This window comes from Anomaloglossus baeobatrachus, chromosome 1, assembly GCF_048569485.1.
Source record: "Anomaloglossus baeobatrachus isolate aAnoBae1 chromosome 1, aAnoBae1.hap1, whole genome shotgun sequence".
Classification (NCBI taxonomy): domain Eukaryota; kingdom Metazoa; phylum Chordata; class Amphibia; order Anura; family Aromobatidae; genus Anomaloglossus; species Anomaloglossus baeobatrachus.
The window spans coordinates 865,361,010-865,381,795 of record NC_134353.1 but is presented as its reverse complement, the minus strand read 5'-3'; the positions used below and the strand labels follow the sequence as shown (position 1 = coordinate 865,381,795).

General features: G+C 42.2%; 1 protein-coding gene across 10 annotated transcripts in view; it reads left to right on the top strand.

Annotated features, from left to right (window-relative positions):
* MAST4 (microtubule associated serine/threonine kinase family member 4) overlaps positions 1–20,786 on the top strand; it is a 775,598-nt gene that overhangs the window by 579,970 nt on the left and 174,842 nt on the right. For all 10 annotated transcript variants that reach the window (XM_075325968.1, XM_075325950.1, XM_075325959.1 and 7 more), the window contains one exon: positions 10,182–10,270. In XM_075325968.1, the coding sequence (XP_075182083.1) occupies positions 10,182–10,270 (89 nt within the window). The remainder of the gene's footprint in view (positions 1–10,181; positions 10,271–20,786) is intronic.

Sequence of the window (20,786 nt, the reverse complement as noted above, 5' to 3'; positions counted from 1 at the left end):
GGACAATGCTTACTGAATGCAGAGTACTATTCCAGTATTCGGCAAGGGAAGAAAAATGCTCGGGTTCTCTATTAACTTGCATTAGGTTCGTTATTCATGACAAATACCGGTATAGAACTTGTTATGAATAATGCGAACACTAATCGTTACTATTCGCCTATCACTACTTATATTTGTTTGGCAAAGCTCGGAGATGTCTGTCATTACAAACAAATGTACAGTATTTTTTAACTCCTTCATGTCCAATGACTATTCTCTACGTCATGAAGGGTGGTTTACACACTGCGACATAGTTAGCGATCTCGTTAGCGATGTGACACGTCAGATCGCAGATGCAATCTTCCGAGATCGCATATGTGACCGGCGCTATAAAACCGACCTGTGTGCGATCTCAGCAGATTGTATCTGCGATCTGGCGTGTCACATCGCTTACGAGATCGCTAGCGATGTTGCAGCGTGTAAAGCACCCTTTAGTAGTCTATAGCCCTTTAATGCAGTCTCGCATGGCAAGCCTGCATTATTCCTCGTACAAAGCTGCTGATCTGATCAGCAGACTTGTGCAGTTAACATGCTGAAGCATCGCTCTGATCAGAAGCGATTGGAGTGTGCAGGCATAAAGTTCTCTAGGGAGACTAGTAAAATTAATAAAAAAATATGAAAAAAAAACATAAAACCTAAAAGTTCAAATCAAACTCCTTTTGCCCCATTGAAAATAAAATAATAATAATAATAATAAAAAATATAAAAACACATATTTGGTATCGCTACTTTCAGAAATGCCCAGTCTATCAAAATATAAAATCAATTAATCTGATCGGTACACGGCATAGCGGGAAAAAAAAATTAAATTCCAGAGTTACGTTTTTTTTTTTTTTGGTTGCCACAACATTGCGTTAAAATGCAATATGAGAGAATCCAAACATCGCATCTACGCAAAAATGGTATAATTAAAAACGTCAGCTGAAGATGCAAAAAATATGCCGTCACTGCGCTCCAGATCCCGAAAAATGAGAACACTACGGGTTTTGGAAAATGGCGACAAAAGCGCAATTCTTTTTTCTTTTACAAACTCCTGAATTTTTTTTTTTTTTTTTTACCATTTAGATAAAAGTAAAACTATACATTTTTGGGATCTACAAACTCATACTGACATGAGGAATCATAATGCAGGGTCAGTTTTATAAAATAGTAAACAATGTAAATAAAAAGCCCAAAAACAATTGTACAATTGCACTTTTTATGCAATTTTTCACATAATTTGTTTTTTTTTTATTCCCGTTTTCCAGTAAAATATGGTGCAGAATGGATTGTGTAGTTCAAATGTACAACTTATCCTGCAAAAATACAAGCCCTCATATGGCTATATTGATGGAAAAATAAACAAGTTATGGCTCTTGGAAGAAGGGGAGGAAAAAGTAGAAAATAGCCTGGGGTAAAGAGGTTAATATGGGGTCATATGGTATAGACTTTGCCAATTTTTTTCACTGGTTTCTATGACCGTTTTATAAGCATTTTTTTTTTCTTTAAATTTAGGTTTTTAAGTGGCATTAATGATCAATACGAAGCTAGGAGGTCAATGTATGGAAATGGCCTAGACTGTGCCAACATGTATGTATGAAGTCATCGAGCAGAAAAAAACATAAAATGGCTCAATGTCCCTTCATGCTGCAGTTCTACATGGGTTCTGGGTGTAAGGCCCTGTGCGCACACTGCGGATTTACCACGGATTTTGCAGCGGATTTGCTGCAGAAAAAGTGTCTAACATTGCTGCTGTCATTCCCCAGCAAATCCTATGGGTTTTAAAAAATGCTATGCGCACACTGCGTTTTTTTTAAACCCGCGGATCTACCTGCGGATTTTCCGCCCCGGAATTAATGAGCATGTCACTTCTTTTCCACAGGTACCTGTGGTTTTTGTCATAGATAATGGTAAAAATCCACAGGGACCAACCTGCGGAAAATCCGCGGCAAAACCGCATGCGGATTTCGTTGCGGTTTTGGTGCAGTTTTTTACCGCGGGTGCAGGATTCTTTGAGGGTTTAGATTTTCCTTAGGCTATGTGTCCACGGTAGAATGTTGCTGCAGATTTTTCTGCATGAAAATCCGCGACTTTCGCGGCAAATCCGCACCTTTTTTTTGCCGCGGATTTACCGCGGAATTGCCGCGGATTTTGATGCAGATTTTTTTTTTTTTTTTTTTTTTTTTACCAATTCTGAAGCCAAAATCCGGATCAAAATCCGCAACAATAATTGACATGCTGCAGATTTTTCCGGATCAAAATCCGCAGCAAATCCGCCGCGGAAAAATCCGCAGCATGGACACATTTCCAAAATGCCATCGAAATGGCTTGGAAGTGCCGCTGCTGCAGATTTTCGGAAAATCCGCGGCTTTTCCGCGAGAAATCCGCGGCAAAATCCGCGCATTTTCCGCAGCGTGGACACATGGCCTTAAGAAAAAGGCACATTCTAGTGCGCACATAGCCTTAGGGCTTGTTCAGATGAACATATTATACATACATGTGCTCTACAGACCATACAAGAGCACATGGAGCCATTATAACCATAGTGCCAGTTCACATGGCTGATTTTACACACGGGACAATGGTCTGCATGGAAAGAAAATTGCAGTATGCACTATTTTGGACCCATTTACACACCAGACTATGTAGATACTGTAGCAGGCAGGCATGTGGATGAGCACACATTTGTACTTAAAGTCCAAATCAAAATCTGACTGGGCACAACTATGTAAACTCAATAGAGTGCAGTTCATATGAATTGTAATATTACATGGAGCTTTGGTGCAGTCGATCCAGATATAAGGCAAAAAATGAAGCAAGCAATAAACTACAATGCATGGATATTAACATATAGTAAAATAAAATTGAAGAAAAAAAACCTGCTTGAGCTCGCCAAGTAAATGTTCCATAATATATGAAGATCCTTAAAGGGAATCTGTCCGCAGAATTTCACCCCAATACTATTTATATGCACATACAGATCTTTCCAAAACAAACCCAGCAATACCTTTACATGGCCAGTCTGTTCCTCTGTTACTGAGAAACCAACATTTGAGTTGATATCAAATGAGGCTGAAGAGCTATGGTAGATCTGAAGCCTCGGTCACTCCAGCTCTATTGCTCACCCAGTGCCACCTTCTCCTACTTGACTAATGGCTCCTTAAGGGTGTTTTACACGCTGAGACATCGATAACGATATATCATCGGGATGGCATCGTTAGCGACATTGCAGCGTATGACACCAAGGAGCGGCGTGCAACGATCGCAAAAACGTCTAATATCATTGATCGTTGATACGTTGCTCCTTTTCCAAATATCGTTGGTGGTGCATGCCGCTGGTTGTTCGTCGCTCCTGCGGCGTCACAGATCGCTATGTGTGATGCCGCAGGATCGACGAACATCTCCTTACCTGCGTCTACCGGCAATGAGGAAGGAAGGAGGTGGGCGGGATATTTTGCCCGCTCATCTTCTCCCCTCCTCTGCTATTGGCTGGCAGCTTAGTGACGTCGCTATGACGCCGAACGCACCTCCCCCTTGAAGGAGGGATTGTTTGGCGGTCACAGCGACATCGCTGAAAAGGTATGTGCGTGTGACGCTGCTGTAGCGATAATGTTCGCTACGGCAGCGATCACCAAATGTCGCACGAACGACGGGGGCGGGTGCTATCGCTAGCGATGTCGCAGTGTGTAAAGCACCCTTTAGTCTAAAGTCACATAACACAGAAGCTGTAAGTCAAGGAGGAGGAGGAGATGGCTCTTGATGAGGAATAGAGCTGGAGTGGCAGAGGCTTCAGATCTACCATAGCTCTTCAGCCTAATTTGCATAGAAATGTAAATGCTTTTTTCTTAGTAATGGAGGATAAGACTGGCCATGTAAAGGTATTGCTGGACTGGTGTTTGAAAGAGCTACACATGCATAGATTTTTGTTTTAATTTGGGGGCTTGTGAAGGGGGCATCCTGCTGACAGATTGTCTTTAAGAAGCGGGCAACTGATAGACCATGCATTTTGGTTCACTATCTGCATGGTCACCCTCTTCAGATGAAGGTCTTGTATTATTTCAGCTTTTCTTCTCCTCCTGTATAACTTACCTGCATGGGAAATCATGCATATTATTATCATCATTATTATTATTATTTTTGAAAATGAAAATTGCTGATTTGCAGCTTCTCAAGGGCACATTGAATGCCAGATCTTTGCTGTTTGTATACAAATATATATCATCTTTGGGGGATTTTTTTTTCTTTCTGAAACCTGATCCCGTTTCAGGAGACGTGTATTAAAAAGAAAACCAGAATAGCTTTTAATCTTTTCTTTAATATGAGCCCATATGGTTTACAAAGATTTATTTCATGACCAAGTCTGCTGGGTATATCTAATGTCTGCAAGCTGTTCTCACAATAACATATGAGATTTACAGGCTCGATCTGTCTTCATTGCAAGTGGCACCATCGATTATTAAGTCTCGGGCATGCATAGTACACACAAAGGAAGAAACCCAAACATTCATCCCCTCACATAACTCTCTGTATACACCGTAAATTGTGGTGTCCTTTAAATCCTTATTGTAAAAACCAATGTAGAACCAAATGTTCTGTTCTGTCTATAAAGTCCGATATGACTCTTACAAAATATTTACAATAGTAGTTTTCTAGAAAGCATTGTAGTATATCAAACTGAACAGAGATTATATATAAATAAAAAAAAAATGTATATTTTTATATACCGCTAACATATTCCGCAGCGCTTTACATACATCAGGAATACTGTCCCCATTGGGGCTCACAATCTAAATTCCCTATCGAATTGTCTTTGGAGTGTGGGAGGAAACCGGAAAACCCGGAGGAAACCCACGCAAACACAGGGAGAACATACAAACTCCTTGCAGATGTTGTTTTTGGTGGGATTCGAACCCAGGACGCCAATGCTGCAAGACTGCAGTGCTAACCACTGAGCCACTGTGCCACCCACTGTATATAAATATTTTTATATTGATTTTACTTTTTAATGCATTAATTTTAGCTCCTCTCATTAATGAAGGCCTCCTAGGGGGCCTAGCCCTTGCCTTTTGTCACGCTAGGTATGGGGAAGTTCCAAGTGAGCGGCGAAAGGTAAAGGAAGGGGACTCCGTCTAGGGAAGGGGTAGATGGTGACACCTGATAAAACCTACCACTAGACCCTGGGGGTCCCTCACCACCCTAGATAGGTTCTGCACCTATCTGCCGAGCCAGATACCTGACACTAGACATCCCTATTGCTGAGCTCTAAATAGGGAACGGGTGGGATGAGCTCTTCATCAACGCTACTAAATGCTAAAGGAAGACACAATGGAGACACACGGGGAAAAGCCTGAACTACTTATCCATACATAACACAGGAAGGAGTTCAGCAAAGCTTCAGCAATGATACTACAGATGAGAGCAAGCCATCTGCTTGCAGCCAGAGCTAGCATAAACTGAATAATATCACCAGCACCAGTCCAGGGCAGAAGGGAGTATTTAAGCACCAAGAGAATACTCATGATCAGCAGCTGGGAGGAAGGTGAGCTCCTGCTTGGGCCAAAAGGGGGAGAGATGAATATCCAGCAGTAAAGCTACCTATTACAATGAATAGTGACATCAGGAACAATAGAAATCAGGGAGCATTTTGCGCAGCCAAACGCTTTGACCTTCTATTGCCAGAAACCACATCACTACCTGGTGAAAGAAAAAGTACACGTCATATCTTCGGATTAAATCGGCTCAACGCTAGGCATGGCTAAGTCAAGGGGCTGCAAAAAAAAAAAAAATCCACTTTAGGTAAAAACCTATTCCAAAAGTATTCAATGCCGCTTGGGAAAAGAAAAACATCCTCAAAAAAATAGTTTCCTAAAGTAGCTTCTACTTGGAAAAACTCCCAATAGTCACTGGCAACCACCTGGATCTATAGCAGCCCACTCCATGGTCTACACTGACATAGGAAGAGGATACTTCAGTGTTCCCCCAGTAGTTGGACCGCTGAGATCTGTGATTGACTGCAGGGTTCCACGGGACTTGAGCCTTTAGCAGCACATTGTTTGAACACTGCAGCCAATCACAGGCCGCAGTGGTTGTGTTGCTGGTGGAATAGTGATGTCTTCTTTTCCTGGGTCAACATAAACCATGGTGTGGCAGCACCGGATCCAGGTGGGTGCTGGTAGGTGCCAGTCCATTAATTTACAGCTCCAAGCCCTTGAAGAACTTAGGGGCCACAAAAATATTCTTTGTTTGGCACTATTGCTTTTATGTGAATCTTAATGGGGTTCTTGGCAGTAGAGTTTACGTAGCCCATCCCTGTGTTTCCTTGGCTTTGGTTGTGGGGGAATGCTCTAACTTTCACTGAGGCTCATGGTACACGGGGAGGCTCCTTCTGCAGACAGGTGACTTACAACCATACCTAAGAAAGTGAAAAGAAAGGCAACATGGCCGAGCTTCTGGAACAATTAGGGAATACATCTTAATTTATTCCTCAGTCTTAATCTTCATATTGGATCAAGGGAAATTACAGGATTAATGGAACCTGTCACCTGTTTCATGCTGCCCAAACCTCAATTGCAGCCAGGTGTATTTTTCTGTGGAATGTCAAAGCAGAGATCCGGCTTTGGACCATATCCGGAGATGAGACTAGTCCGGCCTCACCCCTGGCCCCTTCTCCCAGCACTGTTGCAGGTGATTGACAGGTCTTTTGCTTTGCTTAAGACCTGACCATCATCTAGAGTGGCGCTGGGAAGGGCCGGCCGGGGGCAGAGCCGGACTAGTCTGATCTCCAGCTATGGTCCCCAGCTGGACTAGTGTCATCTCTGGTTATGGTCCCCAGCCGGACTAGTCTGATCTCAGGCTATGGTCCCCAGCCGGATTAGTCTCGTCTCCGGCTATGGTCCCCAGCCGGACTAGTCACATCTCCGGCTATGGTCCCCAGCCGGACTAGTCACACCTCCGGCTGTGGTCCCCAGCCAGATTAGTCTCCTCTCCGGCTATGTTTCCCAGCTGGACTAGTCTCATCTCCGACTATTGTCCCCAGCCGGACTATTCTCATCTCCAGCTATGGTCCTCAGCCGGATTAGTCTCCTCTCAGGCTATGGTCCCCAGCCGGACTAGTCTCATCTCCGGCTATGTTCCCCAACCAGACTAGTCTCATCTCCGACTGTGGTCCCCAGCCGGACTAGTCTCATCTCCGGCTATGGTCACCAGCCGGACTAGTCTCATCTCCGACTATGGTCCCCAGCCGGACTAGTCTCATCCCCGGCTATGGTTCCCAGTCGGACTAGTCTTCTCTCTGGCTATGGTCCCCAGCTGGATTAGTCTCCTCTCAGGCTATGGTCCCCACATGGCTCTTTACTTGACCGCTGTCATACAGCCAGGTTCTGATTTTATGCTACTTGCAGTTTGGGCAGCATGAATCATGGGACTAGTTCACTTTAACAGAAAAATACTTGGTATGTGTTCATCTTTTTCATGCATTTTCTCTGTTTTGTGTTACTTTAGGCTGTAAAGTCTTATTAAAACGTTGCTACTTTAAAATAATTGTGAATAAGTTAAACCCATCTTTTTCCTATCAGTACAATGCAGTTGGGCGTCTTTCCGAGCCATGTAGTTGAGTCGCGCTCTCCACAGCTGGTAGCTGTCACACACCGATAATGATCATAAACAGTATTTTTGATAACTTGATATAATTGTTTGGGTACAAATTGTTTTTCTCATTAATAAAAGCCACAGATGTGAAATGTTTCTCAACAATTAAATCTGTAATTACTGAATCATCTCGTTCTTGATAAGTCGCTCCTCCTCACGGCTGTGGATGTGTAGAGCAGCGTGAAGATTGGCTTGGGCCAGGAAATATTTCTGTTTGTCTTCTGAAGTGGCAACTGAAAATATATTTCGGTCTTCGTTGCCCATTTTTTTAGGAAACCTGCTATGGATTAAACATAAGGGGAAAACATGGCCTGCGCTGACCTGGCCGGGCACATGGCCTGCGCTGACCTGGCCGGGCACATGACCTGCGCTGACCTGGCCGGGCACATGGCCTGCGCTGACCTGGCCGGGCACATGGCCTGCGCTGACCTGGCCGGGCACATGGCCTGCGCTGACCTGACCGGGCACATGGCCTGCGCTGACCTGACCGGGCACATGGCCTGCGCTGACCTGACCGGGCACATGGCCTGCGCTGACCTGGCCGGGCACATGGCCTGCGCTGACCTGGCCGGGCACATGGCCTGCGCTTACCTGACCGGGCACATGGCCTGCGCTGACCTGGCCGGGCACAAGGACTAGGCAGCATAGTCTTAGCACTATGAAGCCAGCGAAATTACTGGGCAAGAGGCGGCAAATGGCCCTTGTGCCGTTATTTTTAGACTGAAGGTCACTATTCTGCCGCCTGGTCGTATTTTACTTTTATTTTTTCCCCAACAGAACTATCTTAAAGTCCTACAAGTATGGCTGTATGGGATATATTGTATTGACGGAACATTATAGCGGCACATGTGTTATGGTAGAGGGTTGTAATGAAGCTTATTTAGCAGGAATCTGGTTTGTTGGTCAGTGACCGTTGTTATATATAGTCCACCATACCATACCATACCATATAGTACACCATTTTCTGTTACTTACCACACGGTATTAATAATTTTATTTTTTTTTTGCCGAATGTTAAGAACCGGGGTCGGGTGTAACTGCTACTGATGGTTTTGGAATTTCCAATTCTTTCCTCACTGGGCATCTGTTCATTGTAGGTCGTCTATAATAATTTATAAAGCCTTGTCAGTGTCATTTTATCAAATCCTGGGGATATCTATAATGTTGTATTTTAAAAATAACCCATACAAAAGCTATTGGTGTGTATTGTTTGATCCCTCTAGTCACCAGATTTTTGCTCCCCCATCTGAGAGCAGCATAATGTAGATACAGAGACCCTGATTGCAGTGATGTGTTACTTACGGGGCTGTTTGCAGTCATTTTGATAAAATTAATGTTTTATCTGCTGCAGGACTAGCAGTTATACAGAGCTCATGAATATGCTGGACTACCTGGCAACACTCAAAGTAGTCCTGTAATGATAATCTACTGCTAATTAAACAGTGATTTTATCAAAACTTCACTAAGCAGCCGAGTGAGTGACACATCACTGGAATCAGAATCTCTGCCCCCAAAAAGATTTAAAATGGATGAGAATTGTTAAAAAACAGAGAATGTTTTCATTTCTGTAAATATTTTGTTGACAACTCCTCAAATAAAATATGTTTAAAAAAAAAAAAAAAAAAAGAATCTCTGCCCCTATGTTATGCTGGGCTCAGATTAGGTGGCAAAAAACCTGGTGACAGATTCATTTTAAAGAGTAACCATTGTTTTAATTTTTATTTCATAATTAAATAGTGCACATGAAAATAAGCAACTTTGTAGTAAATGTTATCAGAGAAATCTGCGTCTTTCACCTAATGAACGAATCTTTCATTCTCAATGTATAGGTAAAATCTGTATTAATTGAAGACATATTTTCCCATTACTGAGATGGGAGATGGCAGTTGGTGCTTGTAAAATTCTATGGAGGAGGAGGAGCTAGAGGCGGAGACACATTCTGCTGCAAGTTCTCCTAAGACGACAGTTACAGTTCTCCATAGAACGTTATGAACACCAACTGTCATCTCCTATCTCTGTAATGTGAAAATCTGTCTTCACTGAACACACATTTTACCCGTGAATTGAGAGTTTTGAAACCGAATGATTAATCCAGGTCTAATTTTCTAATAAGGCTTATTACAAAGTTTCTTATTTTCACTTGCACTATTGATATATGAAAAGAAATATGAAAGAAATGAAATGACGGCTGCTCTTTAAGACTTGTCCTTAAAGACTTTTCCTATAAGCAATGTCACATAATGCTATGAAATGTATTTGATATTGCAGTTCAGCCTCTTCACTTGCATGAGGATAAGCTGCAATAATAGACACAACCATTGACTAAGAGTGGCGCTGTTTCTAATCCAGGAAAAATCAAGATACTGGTTTCTAAGCAATTTTATGTATCAATTTTTTTTTTATCAATTTTTCCATTGCTTTGTGATTGATGTTCGTATATAATCTTCTACAGCATTAAAGCTTTATATTGTATAATGTAACACGTTTTAATTTAATTTATTTATTTTTTTGCTCAGTTGTAGGACAAGCAACAGGAAGAGTTTAATTGGCAATAACCAGTCTCCAGCGCTCCCCAGACCCCACTCTCCACTTTCTGCTCATACAGGTACGTGTACCATTTTTGTCCTAATAATTACTCAAGATTTTATGAGAATCAACTTTAAAAGGTAGTTCCCAAGATAGTAAGTTACTCCCTATCTAGCAGGGGAGACGTTATTGATACTGAGGGTCCAAGTTCTGAGTCCCACCACCATCCAGAGAACTGGGTTCTGCACCCCGTGGACTGGGCTCTGCCATGCTTCGTGTGGAGTGGGGGGCGCACGGTTGGTCTCAACGCCATTAATTGTCTATGCGTCCGCTGAAAATAGCAGAACACTGTGCTCCACTTTTTCCGCCAGGCCCATGGACAAATAAAGGGACCCCGACAGTTTATATACTCTACCTTGTTCATGAGCAGCATGTATCAGGCAAAGGCTGTTTGATCTCAGCCAGATGTATTTGACTCTGAAACACCACGGCGTTGAAAACCTCTGAAAGGTGCTGCAAACCAAGCTGTACGGGAGACTAGTCTGCTTCTATTCGCCCGCTACCCTTAGTGGACAGGTCTCTCCCTGCATGCATGTATAGGGAGAGACCGGTCACTCCAGCTAGTGGGGAGATGTTGCCGTGATCCACCTCTCCAACTAGCCTCCCGTTTGACGCAACGTTTCAGGCCTGACAGAAGTTATACAGCCAGTGTGGATTGGGCAATATCTATTAGCTGTCAGGTTCCCTTTAATGGAGTGGATCAGGTGTGGTCCCCTCCACTCCATTTAAAATGTGACTGCGGACCCTGGCGTCCAGGTTTTGGGATCTGTGTGTGTCTCAGCGGTCAGACCCCCAGCGATCAGTAAGTTATCTACTACCCTAGGCATGAGGAATAATTGACTATCTTGACAAAAACCCTTTCATGGAAAAATATAAAAACCGCTAATGGGAAAAGGGAAGGGATTTAAGAATAGTGATCACTAAGGCATTGATATCATTCCTCCGGCCCTTTGTGAGACATGATTGACTCTACTAAGTGTCTATAGTAAAGCCCTTCACTACTACTCCATTCTTGGACTGTTTTGTGCAGTATCTTTTTATGCTCCATGCACCGTTCTCGCCCGCAGTTTATACGGGGATTTGGACTGGCACAAGCTGGAGCGCCCCATAGCTGGGCACTGGAGTTCACATTGTAATGTTAATGAGGTTTATGGTCGCTGGAGTTTTTGGCAAACTCTACCTTTTGGATAGCAAATATGGAAGAAAAAACAACAGATTTTCAATTCAGAGGTGATGGTCCATGACCAGACCACTTGGCATTTCAGGGGCTAGAATCAATTTAGTGGTAAACAAACCTCTCGCAGTGTTGTGGCTTGGGTTGAGTTTTGACGGACGTGTATGTATTCTGATCTGGAACATATTTGTGAAAACTGGCAGCGAGCACATGGGAAATAGTGACAAATTATCTGTGCGATCAGCTTTCTTGGCAGATGAAAGTTTTCTATTACCACTTTAGAAAGATTTTTTTTCTTTCATTGACCGCACAATTCAAGAACTTGTGGTAGGGATTCAAGAAAGGGATGAAAAAAGTAAGAATATCCCATCAAGGGGCAAATTATCACGACCTCTGGTGTAATTAGGCAAAGAATTCCGAGGCCTTTTTTACTTTTCTATTTACACTGCATATATCAGACTGATGAACACGACGTGGCCTTGTTTATGGTTCTTTTAGATCAGTGTTTCTCAACTCCAGTCCTCAAGACCCACCAACAGATCATGTTTTCAGATTTTCCTTAATCAGGTTTTCAGGATTTCCTTAACATTGCACAGGTGATGGAATTATTCCCTGTCTAATATTGAGGAAAACCTGAAAACATGATCTGTTGGTGGGTCTTTAGGACTGGAGTTGAGAAACACTGTTTTACACTGTGCTGGAGGAGACACTTGCAGAACGTTATCAGGGTGTGGATAAATCTCCCCAGCACCTATAAAAAAGTGCAGCGTATGTACCATACAATTCATTGATCAGTGTAACTCCCATCTCTGTGGAAGCCACATTCAATTGCATCTCTTAATTTCTCTGCATAAGTCCATGCCCTTAAAGCGGTTGTCCACTACTAGGAGAACCCTTTTCACCCCCCATGTTTGCCCCCATTAAAATAAAAAAAGGCTTATACTCACCTACTCACCTCCCATGCTGGCGCCACTACAGCAGGTACTGCGGTGTGTGTGTGTGTGTGTGTATGTATGTATGTATGTATGTATGTATGTATGTATGCATGTGTGTGTGTGTGTGTATATATGTATATATATATATATATATATATATATATATATATATATATATATATATATATATATATATATATATATATATATAAAATCTCTCACTCACTCACTCACTCTTGAGAAACATTTTGTATACATAAAATTAGAATATGTATGTACCGTATGTGTATATATATATACACTCACACACACCTTCTCATTCAATGTGTTACCTGCACATATTTCTGCAATTGGGGAACTGCATTGACACTATATACTGCAATACTTAGTCATTGTCCACTACTTGGACAAACCCTTCTCATTTCTTGTTCACCTCTATAAGAATAAATAAGCCTGTACTCCCCTCTGATGCAGCTGTGGTTCCAGCAATGTCTGAAGCCGCGTTCCCAGGGCACACGTGATATTGTCATGACACGTGGGCCCCATGACTATTCAACGCTTAGCGTCTGTCTCCCCACCTTTGGCCATTTGAGCAGGATGTGAGTGCAGCGCTGACTTCCTGTTCAAATTTCCAAAGGCGCTGATAGGTTGTGGTGCTCACTTGTCATAACAATGTCATGTGGGTCCCGGAAACGCAACTTCAGACATTGATGGAACACAAAGGAGGTGAGGATAGGCTTATTTATTTTTACGGGGACAAACTGGGGGAATGAGAAAGGGGTGTTCAAGTAGTGTACATCCCCTTTAAGTAATTATAAAAGCTTCAATTGACCTCTTTTTCTCATTGAAAAATAGAGACTAAAAAATGCAGATGATTTTCAGTTTACAGTCAGTGTTTCTAGTATAAATGGTGTTGTACAATCTGTGTCTCGCTGTATTACCGCCTATACTTGGTTACCTGTACATTGCTACGTGTCCTTTATAGAAAAAAATGCGAAGTTGAACGGTTTTGACAAGAAGGAGTTGTAATAAACTGGCTGATACCCAATCAGACTCCTAATTACTTTCATCTTGCTTTAAGCTATTCATCGTGATGAGCGGCACAACCGGAGAATCGCCAGGAATCCGTCCTCACCTGTGGACAGCAGATAATTCAGTTCTAGGATGTGGAGCTCTCTTATTACTGAGCTTCTCCTCTTACGATCTAAATAGAATGAGTTATTTGCCCTCGAATTAAACCAAATACCAATTTCTAAATAATCCTGACCTGCATCTAATTATCGAGGTCTAGAACTCATCCATATGAAAAGGTCACTCGCCCTCGCTGTATCTCATGACATGAGAGGCCGCATTTTATCAAATTTAAATAATCCTTTTAGAAAACAGAACAGTCTTTTTCCTAGGATCGGTGCTTTTATGTTAACTCTCCTCATTCTACAGAAAAATTAAGGGGATAGAGAAAGAAAAAGGTATTTCAATGGCCATGCCTTCATCTAATATATAAAGCTGAATGTGTGAGGGGAAATTTTAACCCCGCGCTTTAGTTATTCACCAAAAAACCTGCCTCCATTAAAGCGAATGGAGCTGGGAGCCACAGTGCAGCCAGAACTTCAGAAGAATGTGCAGCCACGCCCTTAAATGGAATGTTGGCGTGTCACAATGCAGCCAGGGAAAGAGACAGACACAGACAGGGTAAGAGACAGACTGACAGGGAAAGAGAGAGACAGGTTAAGAGACAGACAGACAGGTAAAGAGACAGACACAGACAAAGAGACAGACATCCACAGGGAAACAGACACAGGGAAAGATACAGACAGGTTAAGAGACAGACAAAGAGAGGTAAAGAGACAGACACATGGAAAGAGACAGAGGGAAAGAGACAGACAGGGAAAGTGACAGAGATAGACAGACAGGGAAAGAGATTGAGACAGACAGAGAAAGAAACAGTCTGAGACAGACAGGGAAAGAGACATACAGACAAAGAGAGTGAGACAGAGAGATATATACAGAGGGGGAGACAGACATAATTACATTTCTATCTATTTGTTTTGTGGTGTTTGTGTGCAGAATACATTTTTGTTAATACATTCTATTTTGTTAACAGCAGTTATTTAACCCGGGCGAAGCCGGGTAGTACAGCTAGTAAACTATAAAGCTGTTATTTGTAATCCTGACAGTACCTGTGATAGAATGTTATGGTGGATGTGCTCCTTAGTGCTCCCTCTTCCTTCTGGGACAACACAATGACATATCCTTCTATACAGTCTGGGAACAAGTGTAGAGGCCAGCCCCTGCCAAGTTCTGCCTGCCCGCCACCTCCCTTCTCCATTCGGGATCCATGCCTTCTAATGTCGCAACTTATTTAGTAAAGTAATCGCTCCCTCTATATCCTTGGATATGTCATAAAGAAGTTACAAATAAAGGCTGTGATCAGCTGCAGAAAAAGCCATGGTGGTGCCTAATGTGTACTGACGTATCAGGCAGGGAGCAGAGGCCGAGTGCTGATCCACACATCTACATAATGCACTGCCATGGCTGCTTATGCACTGCACATGTACGGTCATGTGTCGATCCGTGCTATATTTCTACTATATCTCTGCTCCCTGCCTGACACATGACACTTGTTCTGCAGTGGATCGCAGCTTGTATTTGCCACTTCTTTAGGATATGTCCAGGAGCAATGACTGTGATAAAATAGCTGTGAAATTGGAAGGCATGGATCTCGTGGGGAAGGGTGGGGGTTATCAGGACTGAGAATGACTAGTAGCATTACATTAGCTGGTCACGGCCCCTGAACGCAGCCTGTATAGAAGGAGATCTTATCACTAGGCTGGTTGTTACTAGATTTAAAGGGAGCCTGTTATGTCTCACAAGGCATCAAATCCATCAGCATTCATATATGTATTGCTAAGTTCCCTGTCTAACCAGCCTTTTATAATGTTAGTCATTTAAAGGTAAGCTGCCACCCCATTTGACCTATCTAACTTATTAATATGGGCATACAGGTTATAGAGTGTTGAATAAAGCCATACTGGTCGGCCTCTTATCAGATGCCTTGTTGGTGAAATATCATGTTTTATCAGTTTATGTAAATGAGCTCTTCCAGGCTATGGGGCGGATGCTGCCTGGAAGATAACTCCGCCTCCAGAGACTAATTAACATAATAGGGGCGTTATCAGTGTGACATGTGGTAGCCTCTCTCACTGCAGATTTATGTCTGATTAGCACTGACACTTCTGCAGCTTCCTCTCAGCTTCAGCCTCCATCTCACATGCAGACAGGGTTGCAATGAAGCAGAGCTCAGGGAGCTGCAAAAAAATGTGTTTGCAAGAAGTCAAGAATTTTATTTCTTCTGTTCTGTGTCAGTTACTTGTCTCACACTGGTAACACCTCTATTATGTAAAATAATCTCTGGAGGCGGAGTTATCTTCCAGGCAGTATCCGCCCCATAGTCTGGAAGAGCTCATTTACATAACGTGATAAGATGATTTATCCACAACAAGGCTTCTGATATGAGGCACAGGTAAGGACATTTTTCAGCATTCTGTAACCCATATGCTTATAGTAATAGGTTAGATCAAATGCGGTGACAGATTCCCTTTAAATCCTTGTTTAAAAAAATGTATTTATAAGCTCTGTTTTACTTATGCTCATTAGGAATTGATTAGTCAATGGGGTGTTAGTTTCCCCAGACTAGTTGGCCCTCTGCATGTTATCACGCCGATTCTACTCCCCTTCCATGACTCCCACGTCGCACGGCGTCCTCTTCTTCAGCCAGCACAGACATTTATATGGCTTAATGTGCTCATGCGTTTTTTCATTGCTTTTAATAGTAAAAAGGCAGGCTAAAATGCTGAAAGAATTGGCACGCTGCAGATTATTTTCTGCACCAAATCTGCAAGGAGAAAAAAAACCTCAACGTGTGCACTACAGGTTTCTCATCGACTTATCTGGCATAAGGATTTGCATGCAGTTTTGTGACAACTCTTCATTAAAAAAACGCATTTACAAATGCGCTGTGCACACAACTTTAGGACTGGATGTGTTTTTGGGTACAGTTTTGTCACAAAACAGCTAGCAAATCCGTATGCCAGCAAAGTCTATGAGAATCATGAATTTCTGTGCACTTGTTGCTTATTTCTCCTTTTCAGATTTGTGGTGGAAAAAATAATCTGCGGCATGTCAATTCCTTCAGCATTTTCCACCCCAAAAGCATAAAAGACACACTGCAAAAACCCATGTTTTTTCAGCCAGTAGATGCAGTTTTGGTGCAGAAATTTCTGCAACCAAATACTCAGCATGCGCACATAGCCTTAATGATTCCCCCCTCCCCTTTAATCATATGAGGAAAGTACAATAAATACAAAAAAACATAGAAGTAAACGATATTCTTTCATTGGCGGAAACAAAACATGTCAGACCATATCGGCTGATGTTGAGTCTGGTTCTGATCCGTCTAATTAGCGTTTTAAACAATTAAGATTCGTTGGTTGAGCATTAATTGAAACAAACGTTATTTTGCTTCATTGAAACAGCCGACAATCGTTCTCTATAGTTGAAAATGGCTATTTTAGCCGACTTTTCTAAAATGTGTAAGATTGGTCATAATACTATCTGCTCTACAATACAGTGCATGCAACTCCAGCTGTCGTAACATTATATAATAAAGCTCCTTATTTCATCTGCATTTTTTTTGTCCTGCTATTGGTTATAACACGCCTTGCTTCGCTCAGTACCAAATGGTTATATAAATTTCCTGCCGAGGAGATTCCGCTCTCATTACTCGTAAAATGCTTCTACGATTCTGTCCTTCCGACCCCGTGTCTGTTTTCTGAATGATTTACTGCTAGGAAGTAAATGGGAAAATCTTCCTAATAAGATTTTCATATAGATTTTTTTTGTCACCAGCCGGTGAAATTTAAAAAATAAACACATTTTTTTCTATACATTAATCTAAATGAAATATACACGTGAAGTTTTATATAGTTTTCAAATAGCCACTACTCAGTAGTTTGTAAGCCAATCACTGTAAATATTACTCAATTTTTTATTAGATTTTTTTCTTTAACAAAAAGATTATTATTAATAATAATAATAATAATATTATTATTATTATTATTATTATTATTATTATTATTATTTATAGAGCACCATTGATTCCATGGTGCTGTACAGGAGAAGGGGTTACATACAGAATACATTTACAAGCTACAATAGACTGGTACAGAGGGAAGAGGGCCCTACCCTTGCTAGCTTACATTCTATAGGATTTTGGGGAGGAGACAGTAGGTGGGTATGTAGGTTGGGTGGCAGCTCCGCACAGTGGTGAGGCGGATGTTCACCAAACTTTCCAGGATGACCTAACCTTCCCTTTCCCTTAACTTAACTTTGGAACATAAGATTTTATTTTATCCTGATTGATCCCTGAAATGGAAGATGAAGGTGGGACTGCTCAATGCTGCCAAGTGACTTGTCCACGGATCAGTGTCTATTAAATAACCTGCTGTAAAATCTAGTGGTCTTCTCTTTTGGTACAGTACAATGCCTTTTTGGGGAACGTCCCTTGTGCAGTTGATTCTCTGCTTACGTTCATCAGCATGTGCTAGGGATAAACACTGTAATCCCAATTCACACAGATGAGTTGTTAGATCTCGCTATACTATATGTAGTCGTATTGTACAGCTGACCAATATTTATTTTCTATTGGGACGGATTAACCATTGAACCCTGAACTGCTGTTTTTTTTTGTAAAACTGCTGCAATATCAGTTATTGTATTTAAAAACATTGGTTTGTCTAATGTGGAAGCTGTGATCCGATTGCCAGACAACTTGCATTTGGAAATTGTCAAGCCATGAAAGGCTTATTCTGTAAATAATTCAACATTAAAATGCGGAGCTGCCGCCCGACCACCGTGCGGAGCTGCCGCCCGACCACCGTGCGGAGCTGCCGCCCGACCACCGTGCGGAGCTGCTGCCCGACCACCGTGCGGAGCTGCCGCCTGATCTACACCCCACCTATTGTCTCCTCCCCATAATCCTATAGAATGTAAGCCCGCAAGGGTAGGGCCCTCTTCCCTCTGTACTAGTCTGTCTACTGTAACTTGTATACGTATTTTGTATGTAACCCCCTTCTCATGTACAGCACCATGGAATTAATGGTGCTCTATAAATAAATAATAATAATAATAATAATAATAACTCCACATGTAGTTATAGCCTACATTTATATTAATGGAATTAAGCAGGCTGGTTGCCCTTTTAGGCCTCCTTCACATGTGTGCAAAACTTTTGTGTTTTGCACGGTCAATGGTAAAACTGCGCGTGTCCATGTGCTGTCCCTGTGCCATCCGTGTGACATCCTAATAGCACACAGACAGCATAAGCTGTGGTATACTTGCCTGTCTCCGTCGCTGCTGTTACTTCCGGGTCCACGGTGAGTGCAGTGAATATGCATGAGGTATAATGAGCGGGCCCGGAAGCAACAGCAGAGACAGTAGCGCCGGAGACAGGTAAGTATAAATATTCTTTACTTTTATGTGACCTGTGTTTTCTCAGGTACATGTCACATGGAACACAGCAGTGTGCGGTCCATGTGACACCCGTGCTGCCAGCAGAAAATGGACATGTCGCCGTGTGGAGCACACTAACACACTGTCTATGTGAAAACACGGATGTTTGACCAAAACCATTGATTTTAATGGGTCTATGTGAGTCCGTGTCTCCGGTATGTGTTAAAACAGAAGTCCCACGTTCCGGAGACACTGATGTGTGAAAGAGGTCTTAGAAATAGTTAATCTGGGGGCTTGGTGTTTTACTATTGTGAGGGTAGAGTTTATCAAGAAATGCAATTTCCTGACTTTTTTTTTTTTCTTGTTACCTGAAGATACGGCAGACATTTTTCCCTCTCACCAGTCGTTTTTGTTTTACAGTGGAATTGTTAATTTGATATTTATATTTATATACATTTATATTATCATGACTGCTTATTCTGTGGATTTAAGTATAATTGCATCCTTTATTAACCTTCTTTTTATACATATGCCATCATGTCATTTTGAAAACATCAAATTGATTTTGTAATGTGGCATTAACCTTCTAAGCCCAAAGGAAGGACAATCAATGTAGCCATGGTTCTTCAGAGATTTCCTCCATGGGGGTTTCCTCTTCTGAGTGCTAGGGGATGACTGAGTGTGGGAGTTAGTTCATTTTATAAATGTTTGCCTGATGTTATTTATTATTTTGAGACAATAAAAAGCTAAAATAAATGTAAATTAAAAGAAAAAGTCAAAATGAGGGTCAATGTAAAAGAGATCAGGTTGGTTTCACATGTCTACAATGGTAAGGCACCACTCACATTAACGTTTTTTTGCCGGAAAGCCGGATGCAGCACAAATGCGTTTCAGTTCCATTCATTTACAATGGAATCGCGGCAAGATGAGGTCACATGTGGTCGCCTAAAATTGTTTGAAAGTAAGAGGTGATTTTCTATACTTTCCATTGCTGAACTCAGTAAAAATATTGAAAAAATTCCATTCAGTACAGCTTTTTAACAAACACTGACTACAGTTTTAATCTCAGGTCTAAAGACTGCTTTACACGTTGCAATTTCGCATACGATATTGTATGCGATTTGCAACGCCCCCATCGTATGTGTGGCATGTTCAATTTGTTGAACGTGCCGCACAGATGATTAACCCCGTCACACGTACTTACCCGTCCATACGACCTCGATGTGGGCGGCGAACGTCCACTTCCTGGAGTGGGAGGGACGTTTGGCGTCACATCAACGTGACGTGGCAGGCGGCCGATAGAAGCGGAGGGGCGGAGATGAGCGGGACGTAACATCCTGCCCACCTCCTTCCTTCCGCATTGTCGGCGGGAGCCGCGGACGGAGGTAAGCTGCCGTTCAATGTTCCCGGGGTGTGTCACGCTGCGATGTGTGCTGCCTCGGGAGCATTGCACAACCGCACGTTCAATTCATGAGAAATGAACGACGTGCATGCGATGAACGGATTTTCGTTCAATCGCACGTACCTGTCACACACTAAAATGTACCTTACGATGCCGGATGTGCGTCACTTACGACGTGACCCTGCTGACACATTGTAAGATATATTGTAGCGTGTAAAGCGGGCTTTATTAAATGATTGTAAGGGACTTGGATCTTCCTAAACATACCTCAAAACTTTTAGGCTCTAAACTAAAGGAAAAGAGCTTGCTAGCATCTGGTACCTGTTTTTTCATGGTACAGAAGCAGGGAAAATAAATTCCTTAGATACTTTTCTCAAGACTGTGTTCTAGTGTATTGCATGGGCTGTAGTGATGTTCCTGGGCCGATGGAACAATTTAACATTGAGTACAATGTGAGCGAGTGGAGGATTTAATTGATTCATCCCAAAAAAAGTCTGAAAGCTGTGGCATAATG